Raw genomic sequence first — 24,933 nt, 5'->3', positions numbered from 1 at the left:
TGCGGACATAATGTATCAGTGCTTGCTGATGCTCTGGACATTTAGCTGTCGTGCATTAAACTGAACGTCCTTGTGTTACTAGTCGTTTTTCTTTGTTAAATATTCAGGGAAACAGGAGGGAATGTATATTGTACAAGTTTCCTGACTGTTGATAAGGAACAAGTTAATCTGAACATGCTGTCATGCACTCACGCTCGGAAAACCTCTTTGTTCCCGTGAAGTTTCTGATAGGCCCTGTGTTCCATACATCCATTGCTAAAAGTTTATGCTACCGTCGGAGCTACGAGCCCATTGAGGCCATGAGCTCATCAGAGAAATTCATATGGAAGCTACGTGACCGATTTAAGCCCCTTTTGGCACGGCTCATCCAAAACGGCTTCACCGGTGAAGTCAGAAAAACTGGTTTTTTTCGGCTTCCAGTTCATTTTAACTCCAACTTACAAAACGGCTTCACACTACATGGCCTCGATTTACGCAAAATAGATGAAGCCGAAGCTGGCATAAGCCGTGTTAAAGAGGCCCTTATTACAACGGTAGTATATGCAATTGAGCCAAAGGTTACCAATAACTCGATGGAACAGGTCCAAATCGCGGACCAAACGTACTGGGCAAGACGCGCGTCCCTCGGCAGTTTTGGCCCCGTGATCTGCCGAACGCGAATCGTGCCGAACCCCGCCTACACCACGCCAGCGGGGGCGGGGGTGGATACTCTACGAAGGTGGCGCCGGCCGCGGCTAGTGACTCGTCATCGTCTGAGGTGAGGGCGGGCCATCGGCATAAGCAACTCCGGATCGCCGTCATCCATCCCCACCTCAGAATCGGTAACGTCTCTCTCTCACTCCTCGCTATTGCGCATTTTCGCTCGGCTCGATCTGACGGGCGGGACCTGCCGTTAGCGATCGCCCGTATAGGACTCGAGTCATCTAGGTTGAAATTACTTTGCGTTTGAGAGGATTCGCACCAAAAGGGCCCGAAATTAGGGCGAAGTGTTATTGCTATGTTGCAGCGTGATTGCACAAACGTAATGCAGCAACTACCTATTTTTGGATTGATAAACTGAAAGACTGAGGTTTAACTTTAGATGTCATTTTAGTTTTTGGAAGAAGTCAGTTTACTTACATGAACCAGGATTTGTAAGTGGACACTGATATCGTCCTGATAGTGACTGAATGAGAAGGTTGTAGAAATAATTACTACTATGAATATCAAAGTCCTCAGGATTCCAAGTAAAGGTTTTCATCTAGTAGCATGAATGCACATGTGATATTCGGCACTGCTCTGTTTCTGATGGCTGTCTATACAGATATATTGATTCAGTGCGCGCTTGCAAATGCAAATTGACATTCATATGACTTGTGAATTTTATCTGCTTGGATCTTGAGTCTAGAGATAGTGGAAATGTGGAATTTATCCACAATGTAGTGCTTTCCTTCCCTGGGAACAACTAAGTCTTGTTTTGTGTGATTCAAGCACATAGGGGTTTGCATACATAACTTTTGCACCGAGACAGGGATTGAATGAGAATGTACAGTTGAATCAATCTACCGATCTTCTGACCTGTAAAATATGCTCCTTTTGTTTTTTAATATGAATTGCAGACTGGCGATTACAGAATAGTGGACAAGAATTCTTGTGAATGTTTGAAATATATCCATATACACTGACCAAATTCTTGAACTTTGCAATTATATGGTTTTAGTGCATTAGTTTAGAAGATTCATCATGTCCAGCACTAGGAGTATTTTCAGTATGCCCGGTGCAAATAATTCTTCAAATTAAACTTAGTGTGATTGAAATGAAGGCCAACTTCCTTCTTGCAGGTGGTGCAGAGAGACTGATAGTTGATGTGGCATGGCAGCTCAGTAGCTCACTGCCCATAGACATAATACTCATGTTTTCACATCTCACCCTGACAAAACTTGGTGCATTTAGACTGTGTCTGGTAAGGTTCTAAATGCTAGCAACTGCTTTTATTCCAATTACTCTCACGTTACATTATCCTGCAGTCCAATGTACTGTACAGAATTACAACCACCCTTCAAATAGGTTTGCAAGAAGTACTCCGTTGTAATCTTGACTGTTAAATAGATTTTAGTGTCTTAGAATACTCACGTATGGAGATCTCTGAATCATTCCACACATACACTTCTGTCCTTCCAACTTCTAGTGACAATGGTCAAGTAGCCTTGATTGTACATGGTTGAGCTTGATGTTTTATTCTCCTACTTGGTGGTTCTTACCAGATAAGTTCCCTGCTTTGTGTTATGTATAAAATTCAGTCTTTGTTCTATCATGTTTTCTCTTCATGCACTGGTATTAGCTGTTTCGGTGAAGGTTAATTTCCACGCAATTTAGGTTCCATTTGCACAGAAAATTTTCGGATCCTCTGGCAAATCTATTTTTCAGATTGTTAGACAGTTTCAGGTAACTGATGCATAAGCATTATGCAACTCCGAGTCTGTTATTGTCAGTTTTCTCTTATCTCTAGTAAACCTATGATGAAGTAATTCTTAAGTGTTCTTGACCTCCTGTCTTTTCTAATAAATGCCCAGGTCAATTTCCAGTTACCGTTTATGGTGTTTTCTTGACTCATGATATTTTCTAGCATTTCCATGCTGTCTGTGCATATCTCCATGTCCTTTAGTTGCGGTATGTGCTACTTTGGGGGTCTTCATTCGACATCATATTAGTGGACCAGGTTTCTGCGCTTAAACCAAACGTTTTTCCCAAGGTACTAAGGGCGTACCCAGTGCAGAGAGCTCCCGCTCTGTGTATATATTTTCTAAAGGCTTCTCTTTGATTTAACCTCAAGTGCTCAATAGGTATTACCTTTGTGCATCTTTTCAGATTGTATTTTATTGCCATTTCCTTGACTTGTTGGTTGCAAAGCACACTTCTATTCTTCTGAAGCTATATCGCAAACCCATCAGTAGGATGGAGGAAGCCACGACACTGTCTTGTCTATGGCAGTGGCACTATATTGCAGCTGTTCCATTCCTAGTTCATATCTGTAGGCATCTGTGATTCATGCTAAAGGTGTCAGATTTTTAAATCAAAGCATGGCAGATTTAACTCTAGTCTGCGTTCAAAAAAAAAAAAAGATTTAACTCTAGTCAATAGCATGTTCACAGCATCTACATTTGTCGTGGTCTTCATGGTAGAGGAATTGAACCTGCTGTTCTATATCCAGCAGTCTCTATCGAGCACTTAGATGAACCCCTTGCTTACAACTTACAAGTAATCAGAAGGGCCATATTTATTTCTATAGCACAGAGTGACACCATATATAATGATATAATCTAGTCTACTATAAGCCACAGGCAAATCAATCTTGTGGCTTATCAATTAAATTAACCTATGATCCCATGTTCTCTAATGCTATTATTGATTGACCACTATGCAGGCTAGATTTTCTATGAATCAAACATTTTGAAAGAAAAAGGAACCTTGATCTCACCATCCCAGCATTCACTTTGCTTCATTCTGTTGTGTGTCCATCTTCAGCAGTGATGATCTGCATGAAGCAACTTTGACAATTGTTGGTAATATTTTGATCATATTCCTTTTTTGTGTCAATTAGAAGTCAAATTTGTTGTCATGAATTATATAAATACCATCTTCTTATCTTTATCTACAGATTGGGTACATAAGGTGGATATGACAAGCGTCTGAAAGTAAGGCCATGTTCGCTTGTCTTATGAGCCGTACTATTTCAGCGAACGAACAGTGTTTCTGACCATGTTACCTTTGTCACATTGTGCTCAACATCTGAAAGGGATGAACTTCTTTCTAACTGCCTCTGTGTCTTGGACATTCCAAAGATATAGTATTTGATATTTGTTTACTTTCTCCATGAGTTCAGCTGTGCTACTTCAACTGCATACCTTATAATTGTAGGATGACCACTTTTGCATTATTCCTTCAGAAGCTATGGCAGCAAAGAAGGCTGTATTGCATGTAATAGTGGTGGTTCTGTTGTGACAGTTACAAACAAATTGATAGGGTTTCTATGCGAACCTTCCCCTATTGCATTCTCAAAAGCAGTTTCTGCAATTGGTAAATTGTCATGATCTAGCTGTTAGGATGGGTAAATAAGCACTGAACCATGTGGTGCAGAAATTCTCCACTAGAATATTTTAGTGATCTATTTGACTGCTACATTTTTAACGTCTACCATCAGAGGATTGAATAACATAGAAGTAGATATTGACAGCATTATATGGGAGACATTTCCAGGTGACAATGCATTTCTAATGTTATTCTTCTACTTGCTTCTGACTTCTCCATACTTATTGAGTTATTGTGATATATATAACCTCACCTGGAACTTGGGCCCTGACAAATCTGGATTAACGTTTTCATTTGTCGGTTCCTTATGTTTATATATTCTTCTAAATTCTTCAGTCTTGAAATTTTACTCATTTTAATGGCATGACACATCTGGACATAGGGATTCTCTTGTGTTGGATAAATTGACATCTCCCCTCTTTCTCTAGGATCAAATTTCAACTGTGCATACAGTTGGGCCAATTCATTGTGTGCTTGGTGCATCATGTTCTGCACATGCCTGGTTCATAAGGGCTGAGCAAGTGCTGCAAATTCTGTTGCCATACTGTTGTAATAAAAAACACTGTGCATTGTGCAGACAGTAGGCTGTAGGCTTGGTGATCTTTCACTCTATCATCTTTAGTGTGACCGGTCCAAATTTCAGGCAATTAATTTACTTTGTCATGTCATATTTACTTTTGCAAATGGCTTATCTATCACGCAGCTATTGATCCATCCACTACACTTCTTATTTGTTTTGAATAACCCTGTGTGTTCGAGAAAAAAGATAACAAAGGTTTTCTTTCACGTGATCAGTGTAGCAATATCCTGAAATTTGAGCAAATTTTACTAATCTGTCATAGCATATCACTTTACCTTGGCTGCACAGCTGTCTGTTGACAGCAGCTTCCAAAGCTCTACAATTGAGTGGATCAAACTACAAAAAATTGGTTGATGAACTGGTAAGCAATCGATGAAACTATTTCTCTGTATGTAGATTGCACAGGAGCCTATGATATTGTAGTTACTGAGCACAAAGTGTATTACTTAGGGATAGAAGTTTTTATTTACTAGGGTCCATCCTCCAAGTTTCTTCTTTAATTTTTTGCCCCCCTGCAGAATCACTCCCAGAATAGTGGATTTGGTCTCCTGGGTCCAGTTTCCTGAAGCTAAGCATCTTTGCTGCCGGTACCACAATAGATCTGCTGGCTTTTGGCCTGTTTTGATGGTGCATTTGTTTGATCTCTAGTCTCAAAGCAAAAGGTCAATGTTCTGTGCTGCAAAAGGTGCACCGGGCTTTCTTTACTTCATTATCGATGTCCTAGTTCTCTAAAGGGCCCATATCTCTACACATTTGTAATTTTTCAGTCCATCGTGCTCCAGTCCAGCCATAGCCCTGGGCAAAAGCCCTAACCATTATTCTATCTGCCTGCCTTGGACTTGAGAAAATATATTGCTATTGCAGAACTTTTAGCCCCTCCTCCCATGTTGCTCTATTCTAAATTAATCTGTGGTTATCTTAATCCAGGGACAAGGAGACTAACAGAAGTCCAAGATTCCTTTCTCATGGATGGATGGTCCCAATTGAGTTGGATGTTTTTGGTGGGAAGCGGACAAACCAAAGCAGGTTCCCATTTGGCACCTAAACTTTCTTATACAAAATTAGTTCTTGCAAGACCTTTTCCAACATAACAAAAAAAGGGCGTACCCAGTGCAGAGAGCTCCCGCTCTGTACGGGTCTAGGGAAGGGTGTCAGTGGCAAGCCTTACCCTCGCCTGTGCAATGCGAGGAGACCGCGACTCGAACCCGGGACCTTCCGGTCACAGGTGGTAAGACTCTACCGCTTGCACCAGGCCCGCCCTTCACCTTTTCCAACATAACACTTATATATAAATTTGCATCCTGCTAATCCAAAAAAAATCTCTTGTCACCTGGATTGTGCCCATATTTTGAAGCACATGAAAGTCTATTCCTTGCCATGGGAGCAATCAAGAGATTGCTTAGATCACTAGCTCACTGTTGATTGGTTGGCTCGAGCTTTGTTTCGATCGTGAGTCAGTGGGTGATCTGTTCCATTCATCGCTTGTTCTGAGCATTCGAGAACTAGGTTGTGCCGATGTGGCAAGACATAAAATTTGATTGGAAATATTGATAGAGGTTGTTCTGTACTTTCAGATTTTAGTATGTGTTTCCCTTTCAGTGGCCCAGTGGGTCCCAAATCAGTCAGCCCGGTCAACTAATCTGACCCAGTACTGCATCGTGGGTCCCAGCTAAGTTAACTTGCTAGGCTCCCACTTATCAAGAACTTTAACTACTGACTTGTTACTTGCAGACAGTTTGTTTTCTCTTGGTTTGAGAGGTGTCGTACTCTTCAGACTTTTTTCTTGCATGTGACAGTGAGAGAGTGGTGCAATGGCAGAACTAGGCCCAGCTACCCCTGCCTCTATGCTAACTTAACTCCCATCTTTTTTTTCTTGCTTTATAAAAAAGACAAAACTGGGTCTAGTTCGTTCTCATGCACCGAACACCACACCTTGCTCGTCAAACCAGAGCACCAGGCTGAATGAACAACGAGAATAGCTAGGAAAGCACAAGTTCTTTTGGTTACTCCTCAGAGATAGACTAAACACAAGAAATCTTTTGAGAAGGAAGAACATGGATTATGGATGATTATAACTGTGTTCTATGCAATGACGCTTGTGAAGAAACTTGCTTTCATCTGTTCTTTGAGTGTGCCTTCAGCAAGGATTGCTGGTCAACATTACCAATCAACTGGGATTTGAGCCTCAACCCTCTTGACATGATTTTTAAGGCTAGAGCCGATTTCGACAGTGTGATCTTCAGAGAATTATTTATCACAGGATGCTGGGTGATCTGGACGACCAGAAATGGGGTCATCTTTGACAATGGTCAAGTCAATGTCAGCTTATGGAGAAGACATTTCAAAGATGAGCTTGGCTTAGTTTGTGCTCAAGCCAAACCAGCGAGGCAAGCTTCAATTAGTTTATGGAGAGAGAATTACTTATAGATCTTTTCAGTTTCTTTTTTGGGCCTGAGTGCCTTGTATTTCATTTCTTTTTGCGTGTTCTGCTCCTGTACATAAACATTCTTTCATTTAATTGAAAAAAGAAAAAAAATAGGTAGGGGATTCCCCTGCTGATTCGGTCAAAAAAAAAAAAAAGAATAGCTAGGTCGAACCTGGCAATTGTTATCCTCCTAAACAAGGTTGGCTCCAAGGCAACAGTTCTCGAACTGCTTCCATATTTTCTAAGAATTGAGAGACTTAGAGTGTGTTTGGATGGTGGCGTGAAAATCCTACCTAGATCAGGCAACATTGTCAGATGTCTAATTTCAAACGACTAGGGCTAAGATCGGCAGCAATGGAGGCAATGATCCAAACAAACCCTTAGTCCCTTCACTCCATCCCTACCCTAGAAAAAAAAAAGAAAAAGGGGGTGAAGCTGGTACATTGTTCCAGTGGCAGATTGAATTACATCTTTAAAACCTATAAAGCAAATTTAAGTTTATTCTTGCTTGGGTTGAACTATGGTATTTAACTAAAATTGTTCTCTTTGCTACTATGCTTGTTCTTGCCTTCTTGGTGGGCAAAAGGCAAGAGATTGTTATAATAAAAAAAAAAGGTACTCCGTATATATATATATATATATATATATATATATATATATATATATATATATATATATATATATATATATATATATATATACGCGCTGTTATGCTTGCATAGAATATCTTAGTTTTTGACACTCCTGTTCTTTATCTTTATATCTCCAAAATGCATCTCTTTCTTCGTTGGGCGGTTTTATCCTATTCCACAGCTCCTTACGGAATTGAAATGGGCAAACCCATTGCATCCAGGCACCAACCCGTCCTCTAATTTTACTGATGTTTTTTTACACGAGTTCTCTGATGTTAACATGCTGTGTTATCTGATAACACTTCTTTTGTCTGTCTTGGCACAGGTGGAGTCTCTGATTTTTTTTCCAATCAACTTTTCGATCTCATACATTTGTCTGTTGCCTGCTGAGATTTCAGAGCGGGACGGGGGACAAGTACAGGACAGAAAACAACGGGAACGCAGTTCGGCACACTGCATCCATCACAGTACTCTGAATTTTGACTTGCCAGGTGCCCTGAGAAATCAGAATCCAATGCCCCCTTCCTGACCCCCTCCTCTCGCTGTCTTTCGGCCCCCCTGCTACGCTCACGTGAAACACCCTGTGTGGAACTCTTCTGTAGCTCTGTTCCTCCATTTGCCCATGTTTTATCCTTCTGTTTGGTGGTGCCGTTGCGCTGAGTTTGGAAAAGTGAAATATGCTGTTCAAATCTCAAAGGCTGAAATCTGCCTAGCATAGAGCCTACTCATTTCGTTCTAAAACAAACTATAATATCAAACTTATTTAACTTTGACAAAGTTTATAGAAAAGTACACCAATCTATAATAATAAAATTATTTTTATTAAACCCACTACAAATTGAGGGTTCATTTATTTGGCATTGTAGATGCTGATATATATTTTTCCAAAACTCGATAGAAATTTAGAGATTTTGATTTGAGATAAAAATTAAAGTGACCAATAATTTAAAACAGAAGGAAGAGTAGTAAATACCAACAAATACCAATTGAATCTTAAACCTACGTTATTATCCGTTCATATTTACTTCACAGTTTCTCATTTTCTTTTGAGTAAGTGAAAGTTTTTAGTTAGGGTCTTATTGGTTACCTATACTAGGCTTAGCCTACATATCTTATGTAGCATAAGCTAACCCAACATAAATATATGCAACATTGTGTTTGGTTGTTCTACATAGGCAAACAACGTCTGATAAAATTGCATTTGTTTATTTACATTTTATTGCATATACTCACCCTATATGATCTATTAGAGATCTCATGTTTCTAGTAAAAGTAGAGAATGTGAAAATACCATTATTCATCTAAATGGATGTTTAGCCTGTTTACACATTGTTTAAACGCTACACGATGACACATCATTTTATTTAATCAGTTGTTTAGCTTGTTTAAACGATTGTTTTGCTCATGTTTACCGTGTAGCGTTTAGGATAACACTTTAAAATATTTTATTTTTTGTGTTCATGGTTTATGCATTCTGCATTGTCTAATACAAAAAATCTAACATACTGGTAAAGGTTGCACTGGCTGGTTCACGCACTGTGCAAACCTACATAAAGACTTTTGTAGGCAACCAAACATGGACAACTGCAGTGCACAAGTCTAAATATAGGTGGATGCGGATAACTAATGAGACCCTTAGAGCTGGTTTGCGTGAGACACTTCCTCACCACTTTATTCTTTCCCCATTCACCTCATGCTAAAGAATTATCACATTGGCTTTTTAAAGTTCCTATACTTTACATGTGCACTTGAAAAGAACTATTCAAAACCGTTTATCTCCACAAAAGATTTTACCAACAATTTTTTTTTGAGACAATCCCTGTCAAGCGATCTCGAGATTATGGGTTAGAATAAGAAACCATTAAATCTGTTTGAGTGTTACACCATATCATCAGAATCAATTTCTCTTATAAACGTTTCTTTAAAAAACTAAATTTTTGTCAAACACAGGCTCACATTTTTTTGACAGGCCGTAAGACCGTCTCCAATTGGTGACCCATATGGGCACCTAAATCCAAAATATGTACTAAAAATCAACCTCCAACAGAGTACATATACGAGAGACCCATTTTAGGTTGTCTGAGAGGCACAACCCAAATATGAGTATCCTCTCTCCTGAAAATCTATTTGCAGAAATGATTATCTTTTGGATCCCGTTGTTGGAGAGGATATCGAATAGGTATTGAACCATTTGACTGTAGCGCTACCCAAATGTTGAATGAGTCTTGTATTTTGGTTGTTGTTGTTGGAGACAGATAGCATTTTCTTTGAGACCGAGGAGGAGCCCACTAGCCAGCCGGCCAGCCAGTTCGAGTTCCCTACGCTCTAGCTGGCCCGCCAAAGCCATCAAATTTGCTGTGCCACCACGCGAATTTACGCATATGCCCCTGGGTGGAGTCCCATCTACCGTAATTAAGCCGAGCCCGGGTGGCAGACTGGAAGCCCAAACGTTGACTCCTCTCCACTCCACATCCCTCCATGTCAACACCGCGCCGCCACGTCACTGCTCCCTCCCTCCCTGCCCTGCGGCGTGAGGAGGGGGCGAGGACGGACAAAATGGACACCCACCACCATTCCATACTGAAAGTGGAAGAATAATTAACCACACTTTGTATTGATCTCTGGTGTACAATATATACACGTACAGGTGAGCTTTGGCTCAACGGACTCTCCTACAAAGCTGCTACGCGAGCCAGCGGCAGAGCAAGTACATGCGTGGCATTGGCGAGCATTGCGGATCGCGTGGTGACCGCGTCCATCGGATCGCGTCAACCGCGTCCAGCGATTACAAACGAGCTTACAAGCGGGCCCGGTGCAGACTAATCTGCTAACACATACCAGCTCCACCTGGCACGGTGCGCTTCAACCCCTCAGTTCAGCATCTATTCACATCGCAGTCCTCCGGGCCTCGGCTCGTGTCTTGCAAAATTTGCATGGGAGACGTTGAGGAAGACTGATTTTGTCAAACGGACCCCCGCGGCTCCTGCAAGTCTGCAACTACTAGTCATAGCGCACGGCGCACTCCCGCACGCACGCCGCCCTCCTGCTCTCCTCGGCAGTGCGGCGTACTGGTGGTAAAAAAATAGGGCACTTGGAGTAGCTTGGCGAGTGTTCCACATCGCTTGCTTTCCACCGCCGGAGCCGGAGCGTCGGATGCCATGGGCAGCGGCGCGTCGCGGCTGTTCACCGCGTGCACGTGCTCGCGGCCGGCGCCGGCGCCCGCTGACGACGGGCCGTGCCTGGACGACGCGCTCGGCCACTCCTTCTGCTACGCCGCCAGCTCCGCCGCCGCCGCGGGCCACTCGTCCTCCTTCCGCCACGCGATCTCCGGCGCCGCGCTCTCCGCCAACTCCTCCGTGCCCGTGCCGATCTACCACTCCTCCGTCGCCGGCGGCGGCATGCCGCCGCAGTACTCCTCCGCGTTCCACACTTCCTCGTCCTTCTCCTCCGCGCCGCTGCAGCTCTCCAACCTCTCCTCGGGGCCGCTCTTCCTCTCCGGGCCCATCGACCGCGGCGCCCAGCTCTCCGGCCCGCTCGACCAGGCCGTGCCCTTCTCCGGCCCGCTCCCCGCGAAGCCCACCAAGCCCGCTCCCTCGTCGTCGTCGCGAGGATTCTCGAGGAGGTTCCGGAAACCCTCCTTCGGCAGCCTGCGGCGGAGCGTCTCGGAGAAGAACCGCCCATGCGTCGTGCCGCTCCGCCGGGAGGACGGCGTGCAGTGGGCGCACGGCCGCGCCGGGGAGGACAGGGTTCACGTGGTTGTCTCCGAGGACCAGCGTTGGCTTTTCGTCGGCATCTATGACGGCTTCAACGGTCCCGAGGCCCCGGACTTCCTGGTCGCTAATCTCTACCGCTTCCTGCTGCGCGAGCTCCGTGGGATCTTCTACGAAGAGGCCGACCCGGACTCCAAGCGACTCTGGCAATTCCTGGTGGATGGCGACGACGAAGACAGCGAACTCGACTTCTCGGGCTCCGGCCGGTTCGCGCTATCGCTTGCCAGGCTCAAGGAGCAGCGGCATCCCATGTGGGCCCACGCGGCTGCCGCTGGCGATGGTCAAAGCGGCAGGGAGTGGGGAGTTAAGAGGTTGACGGCCGCGCCGGCGGTGAGGGACCACATGCCGGTACTGAGCGCACTGGCCCGAGCGCTAGCTACGACAGAGTCGGCGTACCTGGACATGACCAGCCAATCAATGGGATCCCACCCAGAGCTGGCAGTGACCGGAGCTTGCCTGCTCGTGGCCCTGCTAAGGGACGACGACGTGTATGTAATGAACCTTGGGGATAGCCGTGCCATTGTGGCGCAGCGACGAGACGACGACGACTGCTTGATTGGAAGCATGCGGGTGGAGGACATTGGTGTGGGCTTGGAGACCGAGTCAAGGATCCCTGGGTATTCTGCAATTGGGCTTGAGGCATTGCAGCTGTCGACTGATCATAGCACGAGCATTGAAGAGGTAACCTTTTTGCAGACATAGCTGAATTGATGCATAATGCTAATGCATTGTGCATCTGCTGAGTTCACTGAAAAGATGAGCTTGCATCCTATATAAATATTCAGACCCAATTGTTTTTTGTTATCTTGGTTGAACATGCCCTTTGGTACAGCAATACCTATGCCATTATGTGTGAACTTTGTAGTGGCTTCTGTGAGTACATGTGCAGTATGTGCATTGTCCTGTTCAACAGCATGGCTTTATAATCGACAGACCATTGTTCTTTTGGAGTTGTGAATTTATATATCGTAGTAGGATAGTATGGATGGATGGGAAGCATCATAGGTGTTTTATCCTATGAATTCTTTCTGCATATGAACTCATGTTCTTTCATGTTGACGTGCAGGAAGTGCAGAGGATCAGACGCGAACATCCGGATGATGATCAGTGTATTGCTAATGATAGAGTAAAGGGTCGTTTAAAAGTTACCCGTGCATTTGGTGCTGGGTATCTCAAACAGGTAAAGAGACTGTAGGTTGATTGTTATGATAGGTCCAGGTATGGGGAAACAAGTAAATTTTATTGAGAAGTCTGCATGCTTTACAGGCAAAGTTGAATGATGGGTTGCTAGAGATGTTTCGCAATGAGTATATAGGTGATGCACCATATATATCATGCACACCTTCTCTTTGCCATCATAAGCTCTCTGCCAGGGATCAATTTCTTGTTCTTTCGTCTGATGGCTTATATCAGTACCTAAGCAATGAGGAGGTAGTTCTACATGTTGAGAATTTTATGGAGCGGTTTCCAGAGGGTGATCCTGCACAGAGTTTAATTGAAGAGCTACTCTCCCGTGCTGCAAAGAAAGCTGGTAAGCTTATTGTGTGGTCTTCTTCCATGCTGAATGCAAATGCGCTCATTTCTTTATTGTTTTGGATGTTGACCGTTTCATTATACCCTTAGCATCACGGTTCACATACTTGTGTGCACTGTGCAAACATTTATGTGCTTGCACATGTTCATGTTGGGGCGTTGGGTGGCTCACTATGCTACTTTCTGGAATAAAAGAATTATATTTATATATGCATAAAAAACAGAAGTAACCCAACACGGCAAGGGTTAAACTCAGCTGCCAACACCTGGTATGTCAGACTGCCAGTTCCTAATATGTGAGAATCTTTGGCCAAAGTTTACTACCCACACTTGATTGCACGTTGTCTTGTTACGCTATTCAGATTCTGTTTGAAAGTATTATTTGACAAAATGATACCTTGTCTTCTTCTATATTATTCCTTTTTATCATTTGATAGGGGATATTTTGTCTAGATTCAATCTTTGATCGAAATGGATGGTGTTTCATATGTAGTTTTGGTGATTACAAAGCTTTTAGAGCAGACTCTACAGGACTACAGCTATAGTGACAGCCTGAGGTCCTGTTCGTAGATAAGTTTGTGCTAGTTTTGAACTTTTGATTAGTTTCACTTGTCCTTGAATCATTTTGATGGCATGAATTATCTGTGCCAAAAGACAAGCTTTGCAGTGTCTTGGAGGGCTGGAGCTAAAGTTTCCAGTTCTATTTTTCCCTAGGATCATATCATGCAAATTGGTTCAGAGCAATGCTTAATATAAAATTTCAGCACAAAGATGTTCAATTCAAATGACAAGCTTAATGAACCTATGTGTTTTGGGTGTAATGAACGCTAAGCTCCATTTAATCATTTCCGCTCTATGATAGGAAAGTTTTCAATGATAGCTTCTATTAGAACTTCTCTTGCTGTTACAATGTGTATACAGTGCACTAGACAGCTGCATAGGTGGGAGGTCACATCTAGTGCCTAGGTGCCACCTAGGCGATTAATCTGCCCAATATTAGACCCCTGTATGGTTGGAGACTTAACTGTATAGCTATAATGCCTGTTGTTGAAAAGTTTGGTTGTATGCCACACAACTATCACAGCTGAAACATCTTTGTACTTGATTACACTACGTCATTGTTATCTATTCCTACAAAAATAAGTAATGTCACCCTGCTTCAATCTCTAGATCAATTAGAGATTCTTCAAGAAGTCTCTTCCATGAGCAATATGCCAGTACTAACCCGGAGTTTGCCTTTTCAGGCATGGACTTTTATGAGCTATTAGATATACCTCAAGGGGACCGCAGAAAATACCATGATGATGTCACCATTATGGTTATTTCTCTCGAAGGGAGAATATGGAAATCCTCTGGAACATATGTGTGATGTTCAGCTGATATACTGTCCATGTCAGTATTTATTCCGATGCAATATTCAGCTGAAATGAACTTCAGCCGGTCAGCGCTCCCAGGCAATTGCATATATGCCCACCAAGAGGGGAAAGTCTGGCATGGCATTCAGATATGTAGTCCATACACTTGTCGAAGTGGAGTTCTCCAGTTGGAGATCATCGCTGATCCTCACATCAGCTTTGGCACAGCTCATGCTCATGGGTTAACTCGGGCAGATTAAAGTTGCAGAGAAATGACAGCCTGGTAGGGAGGAATTCCTTGGAAAAGCAGGGCCAATTTTGCTCCGTTTGCCACCACAGCTTTGTTTGGTTACATACTCACTGCTGATAATTTTTTTCCACCTCACACTGAGCTGTCATAGAGTTGGGTCTGAAAGGCTATGTTGTTGTTGGAGATAGAAAACCTTTTAGGTATATGCACTTTTTCTCATTCGTTTGAGGAATGAGCCTGTATAATATTGGAAACTGGAATGGATCATGGTAGAGAAATTGATGATTGGCACCTCATTTTGTCCTGAAGGTGGGTTCTCCTTCGAGTCTTTGATTGTTCTGATATGAGATTGAGGTCTCCAAGAATGGCCAGAGCCTATAGTGGCCTCCGTGAAAGAAATTTTTACGTTTTGCCTCCCCTAGGAAAAACAAGCTAGTGCCTCCTAACTCTTGGCAAGTTCCTTGGTTGGGCCTCAGAAAAGTTATGAGCTGAAAATATTTTGGAGGTAATCTATTCGTCGTTGGCGATATTTTTCATGTGCATGAATTTATTTTTTTGTGGATCCTGACGGATTTAACTTTCCAACGTGCTGGAGGAATTTTGGTTACTAAGGCAAAGGAGGAATGACTAGAGGTTTAGAGCATGGAGTTTCTGCAATGTATTTGCTTTCAAATTTTTTTTTGTCCAGTCCTGTTCGCTTGTCTTTTCGGCCGTATTTTTAAGTGAAGGAATAATGTTTTTCTCTCTTTTCAGTGAAGTGAATGGAGGGCAAGACAAGCTGAAAAGTATTGTGAGAGAAAAACAATATTTCTTCGCTGAAAAACTACGGCTGAAATGTGGTTCTGGTAAGCAAGCCTAACTTAGCTGGTTTTGTAGGAGTATAGATGCCTAGATGGACCAAGCTTCGTGAGAGTTGGCCCGAGGGCTGGACCTTTTGGCTTGACACACCCTGCTTTTAGTCATGCCTGCCTATACGAGTTGCCAACAAGAGCGTAGTGTAGGACCAACTATTTTCCGTGTTAGGTCGTCCATTTGGCCTTCTGTAGGTGAAGGTGGACAATGTGGTCATGCACTCAAACACTTGAGCTAAAAAAAATTGAGGAGGATGTGCTCAGAAATTAGGTACATATTTTTTTTCTTATTCAAAAAACCCCTCGTAGGTTGGCCTTATTGTTATCGATCATGCTAGCGTTCGGACAGGGCTAGCGTTCGGACACCTGCGCCTGCCCACGCCCCCCCCTGCGTAGGCATTGTGGCAGAACCACCCAAAATAATATACTTACGGCGGCGCTTATTTTTCACTAGACACTAAGCACCCCGAAGTTGAGCTACATCAGACATTTCTGTCGAGCACATCCCATGGGAGAATCCGAAAATCCACATTTTTCAACAGGATCATAAATGGGAGAATAAAACTTACAATATTTTAGTCATTTCTTACACCACTTTCTATGCAACATCAGAGTATAATATTTATTGTTTATAACAGCGGAATATAACTATGTTATCAGAGTTTCAGCGGAAATAAAATCATTAATGACAAGTTAAACATTAACATGATGATCCGTTATATACATCATAATAAGTTATAAGTTTTTTATTGTAAAATATTTTGGGTGGAAGTTTTAAATAAACTCTATGTCCGCAACGTTAAGGAAATCCTCGTTGAGCCCACCAGGAGGTTCCCGCACACAAGTGTCAGCTCTAGCATCCACCTGTCACCTGCAACAGGGTAGAATAAACCCTGAGTACTCAATTGTACTTTGCAAGACTTACCGTCAAGAGAAAAGAAAAGACTCCAAGGATATGCAAGGCTATCTGGCTTGTGGATTTATTGCATCTGCAGGAGCATTATTAAACGTTTGTCCATATATTCAATTTTATTAGCAGTCATCATTAGTTCATTAACTAACCATTCTATGTAAGCACATATGCTACTTTCAAGCAGGTGGTAAGCAATCAGAACTATTTTACCATCTTTCATATTCCCGTTCTTACTACGGTGCTAGATCGTAGACAAGTCCTACCGTATTACACGGGGATTCACGAACCAATGTATTCTAGCTGGGTATCTCGAAACACACGCCTCGTTTGTACCCCAGGCACAAGCAGGACCAACCCACCAGTCTCCTGTCAAGGGGTCCAGTTCCCCGTCCAAACTTGAACTCCAAACCTCCACTCTTGAGTCCTGGACTTAGTGTGGTGCTTAGACCTCCACAATCCTCACCTCCAATTAGTCGGTCCGGAAAGAGCCGTAACCCACGACAAGAGAGCAACGAGTCTTCCCGCTTCCATAAGCAAGTATGTGCTCAGGATAATAAGTCTGTGACCTGACTAGAATCCAATGCAACGGACGATCCTCAATCAACACCGGCGGAACAAGTGCAATCCGAGCCTCGCTCGAATGCCTAACCAAGTCTAGATCCAAAGTACCATTCCGTTCGGTCTCTAATTATCATTCATATATATTTCATGTGATAGTAATATAATAACAACAACAATATCTTTCTATCTCTCGCGAGTGACAGACAATCACTCGACTTCTACCGGAGTCATGTAGCATAGCGATCTACACGATCCTGTCGTACTAGTAAAACTCATCGGATAAGGGTATATATATGCAAGTGGGTTTCATTGAACTCCTTAAACTTAATGCACAAGCATGAAATAAAAGTACATAATAATAGGGGTTATGCACCGGGGCTTACATGGGTAAAATATAACCAAAAGTTAGCATTCCATCATGGTGACACGATCATCAAGGCACAATCTTTTCGCTACTTCGGTCATCTCCATGATCCACCGTTGTTCCTATTATGATATACGTTAATGCAACACAGAGACGTAATTAATCAATGGTAACTGCAACTCTATAATACGATTACGCTCCGCGAGCTAATGAGCTAGCTTAATGACTAACATACTAGTCTACGTATCCACGTTGCCAAGTAAGGCTTGTTTCCGAAAAATGTTTTCGTCCTACGAACCCTCAATTATTTTTGACATTTGATCGATTAAATATATATTTTCATACTAGGGCTCATTTAGTTACCTTAACAAACCAATTTCTATGGAGCTTCAAAAATTACAGTGAGCATCTAATAATGTTTGGAATCTACTATATAAATTTCAGGGCCAGTACTACTACCAATTCATCATAATAATTCCTACAAGTTCATGTTTTACCCATTTTAAGTGCTTTAATTAATTATTCTACTCTTGAAAATTCTATGAAACTAAGTGAACAAAATACATTAGCAGATAGGTCATGATTTTAGAAACCTAATAAAATTGGTTCCACAATTTTTGGACACCTACATGATTTTATATGATTTACCAAAGACCAGCTCAGAAATGTAATTAGAAAACCATTTAACTAATTCACTTAAAAAGAAAAGGTGATGAGCCCAGTGCGGCCCACCGCGCGGACGCGGCCCATGCGAGCCGGCCCACGACGGGTGTAGCCTGCGCGCGTTGGCACTCTTGCAAAAACACCCTCACGTTACTAGGCATTAGCGTGAGCACTACGCATACTATTCCTATAGACAATGACTTTGCAAGGAAGCCCTCGTATTCTCTCGTCTTCGCATCAAAGAGGTCCCCGACGCCTCTACGCTCGTCGACGTGACACTGGCCGACACTGAGCCGCTACGCCGGCCAACTAGGACCCGTGTATACCTAGCTAGGGGGTCGACCCTTACCTATGGGCTAACGCGCAACTCCAGGCAGCGGTGGACAAGTCGAGACGTAGTAGGATGGCCTCTCCATGACGGCGGGCACCCTACGGCAGCGGCAACCACGTTCCAGTGAGCCTTGGCATAAAAGAGGTGATAGAAACAGTGGGTGAGCATCAGCGACTCACCACACACCTACCCGTGGTGGTGGCTTGGCCGGAGACGCCCTGAGCAAGCCTGGTCGTATGCGCGCGACAAGCGTGAGGGCAGGCCACGGTGGCACAGCCACGTCAGTGCCGCGAGGGTAGCCATAGGGGTATGGCTTAGGTGCGCACAACGAGAAGGGGTGCAAGGCGGGTCGGGTGGTGCAGCCAATTTGGCTTGAGGCGGTGAGCTAGTGGCTGCCTATGGTGGTGGTGGGCTGGGTCTTAATGGCACTGTGACGGGGGCAAAACTCCAAATTGGAGCTTGGTCAGACACCATTCAAGGCGGGGTAGGGACGGTCGACTAGAGGACTTGATGGCGGCGCTAGAGACACGACGCCATGACCCGAGATGACTCCTCCCAGCCGTATTAACTCGCATGGCTCAGTCAGCCATGGCGGGGAGAGCAGAGAGAGAACCGGAGCTCGACGTGACCAGCCTTGGTAGGATGCATCCGTCGTGATCCGGCCGACCTGCGTGTCACTACTACGGATAACACACACACACCACCGACCGGCACTACCTGTGGGGCTGCTACGCCATAAATGGCAAAGCGACGGTGTGAGTAGCAGAGGAGGGGGCAAGCCCTCGTGCGCATAGCGAGGGGACGAGCACATCACGGTGCAGTATCAACAGCAGCGACATCGTAGTAGAGTGGTAGGGACAACGGAGCAGCAGCGGTTGGTGGCCCGCAGCACAACATGACGAGTGACGGCGACCCAATGCGGCAGCGGGACGGGACGTCTGCACGGCAGGGCGACTAGGGCACCGAGTCGGCGGTGGCGGCAGCACCGCACGACAAGGCCAGACGGCCAGCTGTGTCCAGCCAGGACGGGACAGTCACGACCGACCACGCGCGGCAGTGCGCGAGCGCGCATCCGAGCCCAGCGACACCGAGGCTTCGTGCGATGGTGACTGCGCACACTCGGCCAGGCAACCGAAACAAGTGCGTGCACAAATTTTAAAGCATTCGAAACGTCTAAACCGTTGATCCAATCCCTAAACCACTTTTGCTATACCTTAGAGGGTATATTAGGCTACTAAAACAAGCCATAATACTACCCTACCCCTTAACCCAATTTCTTCTACAAAAATTGCTAAACATCACAATGCCTAACCTTCCAAAAGTTCATAAATTTTTCTAAGTGTTAAATGGATTTCTATTTCTAGTTGCACTTTTTAGCTATTGAATATAGTACTTACAACATTATCTCTCAACACCAAGTATTTCATTGTCATCTACAAATCTCACATTTCAAACATTATTAAGGTGTCACATACATGTTCTATAGTATTTTTGTTCAATAAAAATTAGTTTTAAACCCTAAGTGATATAACATAACTATTGCATCAACTTTCGTTTCGAATTTTTATCGATCGTTTCGAGTTACAAAAATTGATCTACACACTTTATCACATGCATTAACACATAATCATGATGCTTATGACATGTTTTAGTAAATGATTTACAGTGTAACACCAATGGTGTTACAGGCATGGGGTTGCGTCCACCTGCACGTCTGCGCCTGCTTCACATTGGGGGCCCACACCGCTCCATTTCCCGTGTCTGTGCACGCCCACGTGGGGGCGCGTCTTGATCTACGCCCGCACCATTTCCCATGCCTGCCGCTCGTGCCCCCTCCACACCCACGCGCATGTAGGCGGGCCTAGCTGCTACAACAGGTGGCTACAGTAGATAGGTCCCACTGCAACATATGCAACACCAGATCTACTTTTATAATATCTAGATGAAACACTTGTAACATACGTCTAAAATGGTTTGCAACATACGTCTGAAACACCAGAAAAATACGTGTGTAGCCGTTGCAAAACATATGTAACATCTAGATGAAACACTTGCAATAAATGCATAAAACATATGCAACATCTAGATAAAACACTTGCAACATATGTGTGAAACATATGCAACATGCAGATAAACATACTTGCAACATACGTCTGAAGAAACAGATGAGACATTTGGATCAGACGCTTGCAACATACGTGTATAGCCATTACACCATATGAAACATCTCGATTTATTTATGTAACATCCATATGAAATATTTGCAATATAACTCTGAAATATCTGAAACACTTGAAACATACGCTTCCACCATGTACTTTCAGTAAAACCTGATAGGCGGATGGAGCACCGCACAACGGGATCCGGCTGTGTGGTCGCAGTGGAGGAGGATGGCAGCAGGCGGACGGCTGCGCGGCCCCCCATGAGCGGCTGCGCTGCCCTCGACGATATGGTGCGTGCGGTGCCCACGATGGAGGCGGTAGCAGCAGTCGGGCGGGTACGGCCTCGCGCGGCGAGGCAGCAGTGGTTGTGGTCGCGGGGAGCACGCCGCGGTGGTGGAGAAGAAGGCAGGCGGGAGGCGCGGCGGAGCTCGGTCGCACTACTGCGTGAGTTTTTTTAGAAACTACGATGGTGGAAGGGGAGTGGATAGAAATAGATAGAAAAGCTTTCTAGGCATCGGGGCCCACCAACCAGGGGCGTTCGGGTGGATGGACGCCCACGGCAAAGCATTAGCGTGTTGTTATTTATAGAACGAGTATGCAAGCTGTAAATCTCGTAGCAGCAAGAATTTATTTTGTTATACTCAACCTGGCCACCCTGTGTATCATGTTCTGCAGGTACCCTACCAGCAACTGTTTGGGTGGTCGTGTATCGACTAGTGCCCTATTCGTTTGGCTGATAAGCTATGACTGAAAGTACTGTTGGTTGATTTGTTGTGAGAGAAAAATAATGTTCGTTAGCTGGAAAAATACGGCTTATAAGCCAAACGAACATGACGTAGGATATTTAGACTTCACTTGAAGTATGAGAACAGCAACGAAGTTTTGGAACGGATCGTCTTTGTGTTGGGCGGATCGATCTTCCGTAGGCCTGTGGTCGCCCTGCCAGGTTGTTCTCAATATCCGCAAACACCCTTTGCTGATTCGGTCAAGGAGTTTGAACATTTTCATCCGGTCAATTTCTGCCCTTTGCTTTTGCAGCTGGCAAAGCACGGGCTGACTAAAACCCAAGCAGTAGGTAAATTCAGAAAAGAGAAAGCTACTCCAAGGGTACATTCTTTTGATTTTTTTTTTTCTAAAAAGGACTTTCATAGCCCAGGGCCAGAAATTGCTGGATTTTCAGCTTTCCAAGGGGTTTCTGAAGTACATATTCCCAGTCTGTAATGCCGCAAGGCAATGGACAACTGAAATAGAAGCACCCAACTTGGTACGCCACTTGCCACTTGCCACTTGCCACTTGCCAGACAAAGCGCCCGATCAGTAATCCAGAAGACTAGGTAGACTAGGTTCAAAGTCGCGTGCTACGGGGTCAGGTAAATCGTCGTACGCTCTGCAGCGGGGGGAATCCCGAGACGGTACGCTTACTTATGATTGGTGCATCGTGAACAAATCACTCATACGACAAGCAGCACGATCTCGCCGCAGATTAGTCCCAAGTATCCGATGTGATATTCTATTGGCATGCGGCCGGCGATAATTCTCCGCCCGCCGATTATTCTACACGGGTTAGTCAACTCTGTCGATGATTCGCTGTGATCGTGAGTGTGAGACGCGTCTAAATAGTTCCATTTTCTTTTTCTTAAATTAAAAAAGAGATAAAAGGAGCAGTGGAGAGAGTTCATCGTCCGGTGCTGTGAATGATGCAGCTCTGTCAAATCGCATGTTGTTCACGAAAGGAGATTGGAAACGGAGAACACGAAAGTTGTACAGTGACATGGATTGAATTTGCTTGTTTGGTTTCAGCCAGGGCTTATTAGTCAGCCAATAATATTTTTATCTCACAACAAATCAGCATCAACCGGGCTTACCAGCCCAGAAACCAATCAGCGAACAGGCTCGCTATCTCGCATTTAAGAGTGGTTAGGTTTCAGACGATTCTTTCCTGGTTCCGCAGACGAAAATTTTGCGTGCCAGTTGTGTTGATCAGCCTGTTCGTTTGGCTGTGGCTTGTCGTAAACGATCGTAAATTTTCAGCCAGAACAGTATTTTTTTCTCGCACAAACCAGCCAGCAGTACTTCTTTACGAACCAGCAACGATACGAACCAGCCAACCGAACGGGCTGGATGTGTGGAGGTCATGACCAAATGCAGCCTGTACTTGTCATTTGTGTGCGTGATGCACGCTAGCCTGACTTTCAGTTGTGCGTTACCACTAAGGTGTGCTTAACGCAAACGATATTGAGCTCCAAAGCCGAACACCCCTTTTCTCTTTCCTTCATGTAACCCATTACCCAACAATCCGATAATGCTTGGCGAGTTAGCAAACAGGAGGCGTTTGCAGCACTGTAAGCCCCACCCATACTCAGAAGGTGGCGTTTGGATACTCACGTGGGTATGGGATAGGGATATGGAGGTGGATAGCATGAGGTGGGTTAGGGAAAGGGATGCTGATAGTTCTTCCCTAACCCATGTTCGGATTATTTGCCTTGGGATAGGGTTACTTTGTGGGGCCCACATAGTAAAAAAATAAAAAACAAGATTTCCTTAGAGCGTATCAAGCAGTTCCCCAACACCTCATCTATTCCTATAAAACTGTCATATTGGGGACAGCTAGGCCTGGGCGTTCGGGTCACCCGATTTTTTCGGGTTGGGTAATTCGGGTAATGAAAACTACTACCCGATTATCGGGGACCAATACTAGGGTACCCAAAGAGAAGGAGCTAATGATCATCAACATTGATTTATCCGAGTAGTCAAGAGTGCGACTACAGCTTCAACCGACCCCTAGGTGTGCGGGCTCCGCCTCACCCTACCTCTGGGGGTGGGCCCCGCCTCACTCGACCTTTGGGTCTGTAACACCTCGGGTGTTTAAAATACTAAAACCTGACATGTCATCATATGCATTGCAAAGCATTTGACATTTGGTGAAAACTTTGAGATGCATACACTAAAACAAGTTTATATTCATGTGGTATGTGTTGAATTGTATTGTTTGACTTAAATTCAAAGTTTGTTTGGATTTTTGAATTTTTCGAGAAAACCCCGCTTTTCAGCATTTAAACCCTACCCTGAAAATCCATTTCAAAATCTAAGCATATTTTGGGGTTGGGCCCAAAAGCAAAAATGTAGTGCTTGACAAGTTAAGCAAAGTTTATTTTTGGAGTTTTTCAAGTTGTTTAGAAAAATTTTGAGTAATTTGAAAAGGCGTAATTCGTTAATTTTCCCCATTTAAATTCAAAAGTTCATTTCAAAAACTAGACCGAATTAGAAGATGGTTATAAAAGCAAAGTTATAGAACTTTTGATTTTGAACAACTTTTGTTTTTGGAGATTTTTGAGTTGTTATGAAAATTTGAGAGTAATTTGTGAATTTTGGCGAATGGCATTTCTGTAATTTGAGTGAACAGTGTCCACCGCCGAAGCTACATGGCCGGCGATCTTCGGTTTGCTTCCAGGCGCGGTCGTGGCCGTCTTTGGCGTCGCGCTGGCGCGGTGAAGGCCACAGCGGAGCTTCCTTGAGCTTCTGAGCCGTGTTATTTGGACCGAGGCATCGTCGTCGTCGTTCTTTCCTCTCCTCTGTTTTCTCCTGCCTTCACCGCCATTCTCCGTTGAGCCCTCGCCGTTGAACCAGTGTCTGCGCCGTCGCAGCGATGCGTGTCCCAACTCCGCTAGTTCCTTGCACAACCAGCTAGCTAGCTCTAGTCGCTTGATTTCGTCGTGAACTCACCGTTCATCGTTTTCTTCCTCGCGGCCGGCAGCACCACCGTGGTGTGCGCGTCGCCGTGGCCAGCGCGTTACGGTGAGCCTTTGCTATTTCTAACTCTTGCTTCAGCTTCGCCTCGATGCCGTGGTGCTTTGTGCCCGGTTGATTGACCATTTTCTCCATCGCAGTCGCCGGAGCATCGCCGTCGTTGAAATTTGCTCCGCCGTGACCGCTGTGACCGTCGAACCGTGTCTCCGTTGCTTCTCAGGCTCGGTCAGCGACTCCAGTGTGTTCGGGGTGAGCTCCTGGTTCTACCCAAGTTGTTTGTTTCATCGTTACCGAGCTCCTAACGCCGGCGTAGCGCAGCCGCGCTGCCGTGTCCGCCATGGCCGTCGTCATGCTCATGCGCCGCTGTAATTGGTCCCGATTGTGCCACCAATCGACGCGTAGGGGTGTAGGGGTCATTTCAGTACCTTGGTCGTCGCCGTTGAGCTCGCGGTCGGCGAGTTTTCGCCGGTCAGCACGCGTGTCGCTGTGGTCAACGTCGGACGTTGAAGATGACATGTGGGACCCGGTTGTCAGTGACTCAGCGTTCTAAATGGATTTTTCTATTTTCAGATTTGAATGAATAGTGTCTATTTTTGTTATTTTTGTGTAGATTTCTTTAGAGCTCCAAAAATTATGAAAATTTTTGTGTGACTTCTCTGTGATGTAAAGTATTTAAGAAAAATATGAAATAATGTTTTCAGTACTTTTTGAATGTGATAAAAATTGCT

The 24,933-nt window shown here is 44.4% G+C and overlaps 1 protein-coding gene and 1 long non-coding RNA gene across 5 annotated transcripts; both read left to right on the top strand.

The window, feature by feature from the left end:
* Positions 1 to 569: 569 nt before the first annotated feature.
* Positions 570 to 7,144, top strand: LOC136464176 (uncharacterized). 4 transcript variants are annotated; one of them, XR_010761155.1, is made up of 6 exons: positions 570 to 821; positions 1,821 to 1,942; positions 3,404 to 3,542; positions 3,638 to 5,674; positions 5,760 to 5,876; positions 6,909 to 7,144. It is a non-coding gene; the product is annotated as an uncharacterized lncRNA (long non-coding RNA). The 4 variants fall into 4 exon arrangements; XR_010761154.1 differs by having other exon boundaries at positions 3,638 to 5,333; positions 5,576 to 7,144; XR_010761153.1 differs by having other exon boundaries at positions 3,638 to 5,876.
* A 3,458-nt stretch (positions 7,145 to 10,602) lies between these two features.
* LOC136464174 (probable protein phosphatase 2C 26) lies at positions 10,603 to 14,904 on the top strand. The gene is made up of 4 exons (XM_066463132.1): positions 10,603 to 12,156; positions 12,542 to 12,655; positions 12,742 to 13,006; positions 14,253 to 14,904. The coding sequence occupies exons 1-4, from the start codon at positions 10,864 to 10,866 to the stop codon at positions 14,375 to 14,377; spliced, it is 1,797 nt and encodes a 598-aa protein (XP_066319229.1). The 5' UTR covers positions 10,603 to 10,863; the 3' UTR covers positions 14,378 to 14,904.
* The last annotated feature ends 10,029 nt before the right edge of the window (positions 14,905 to 24,933 follow it).

Source organism: Miscanthus floridulus, chromosome 7 (genome assembly GCF_019320115.1).
Source record: "Miscanthus floridulus cultivar M001 chromosome 7, ASM1932011v1, whole genome shotgun sequence".
In the NCBI taxonomy this organism is placed as follows: Eukaryota; Viridiplantae; Streptophyta; class Magnoliopsida; order Poales; family Poaceae; genus Miscanthus; species Miscanthus floridulus.
The sequence above is the reverse complement of the archived record's forward strand: the minus strand, read 5'-3'. Positions and strand labels throughout refer to the sequence as shown.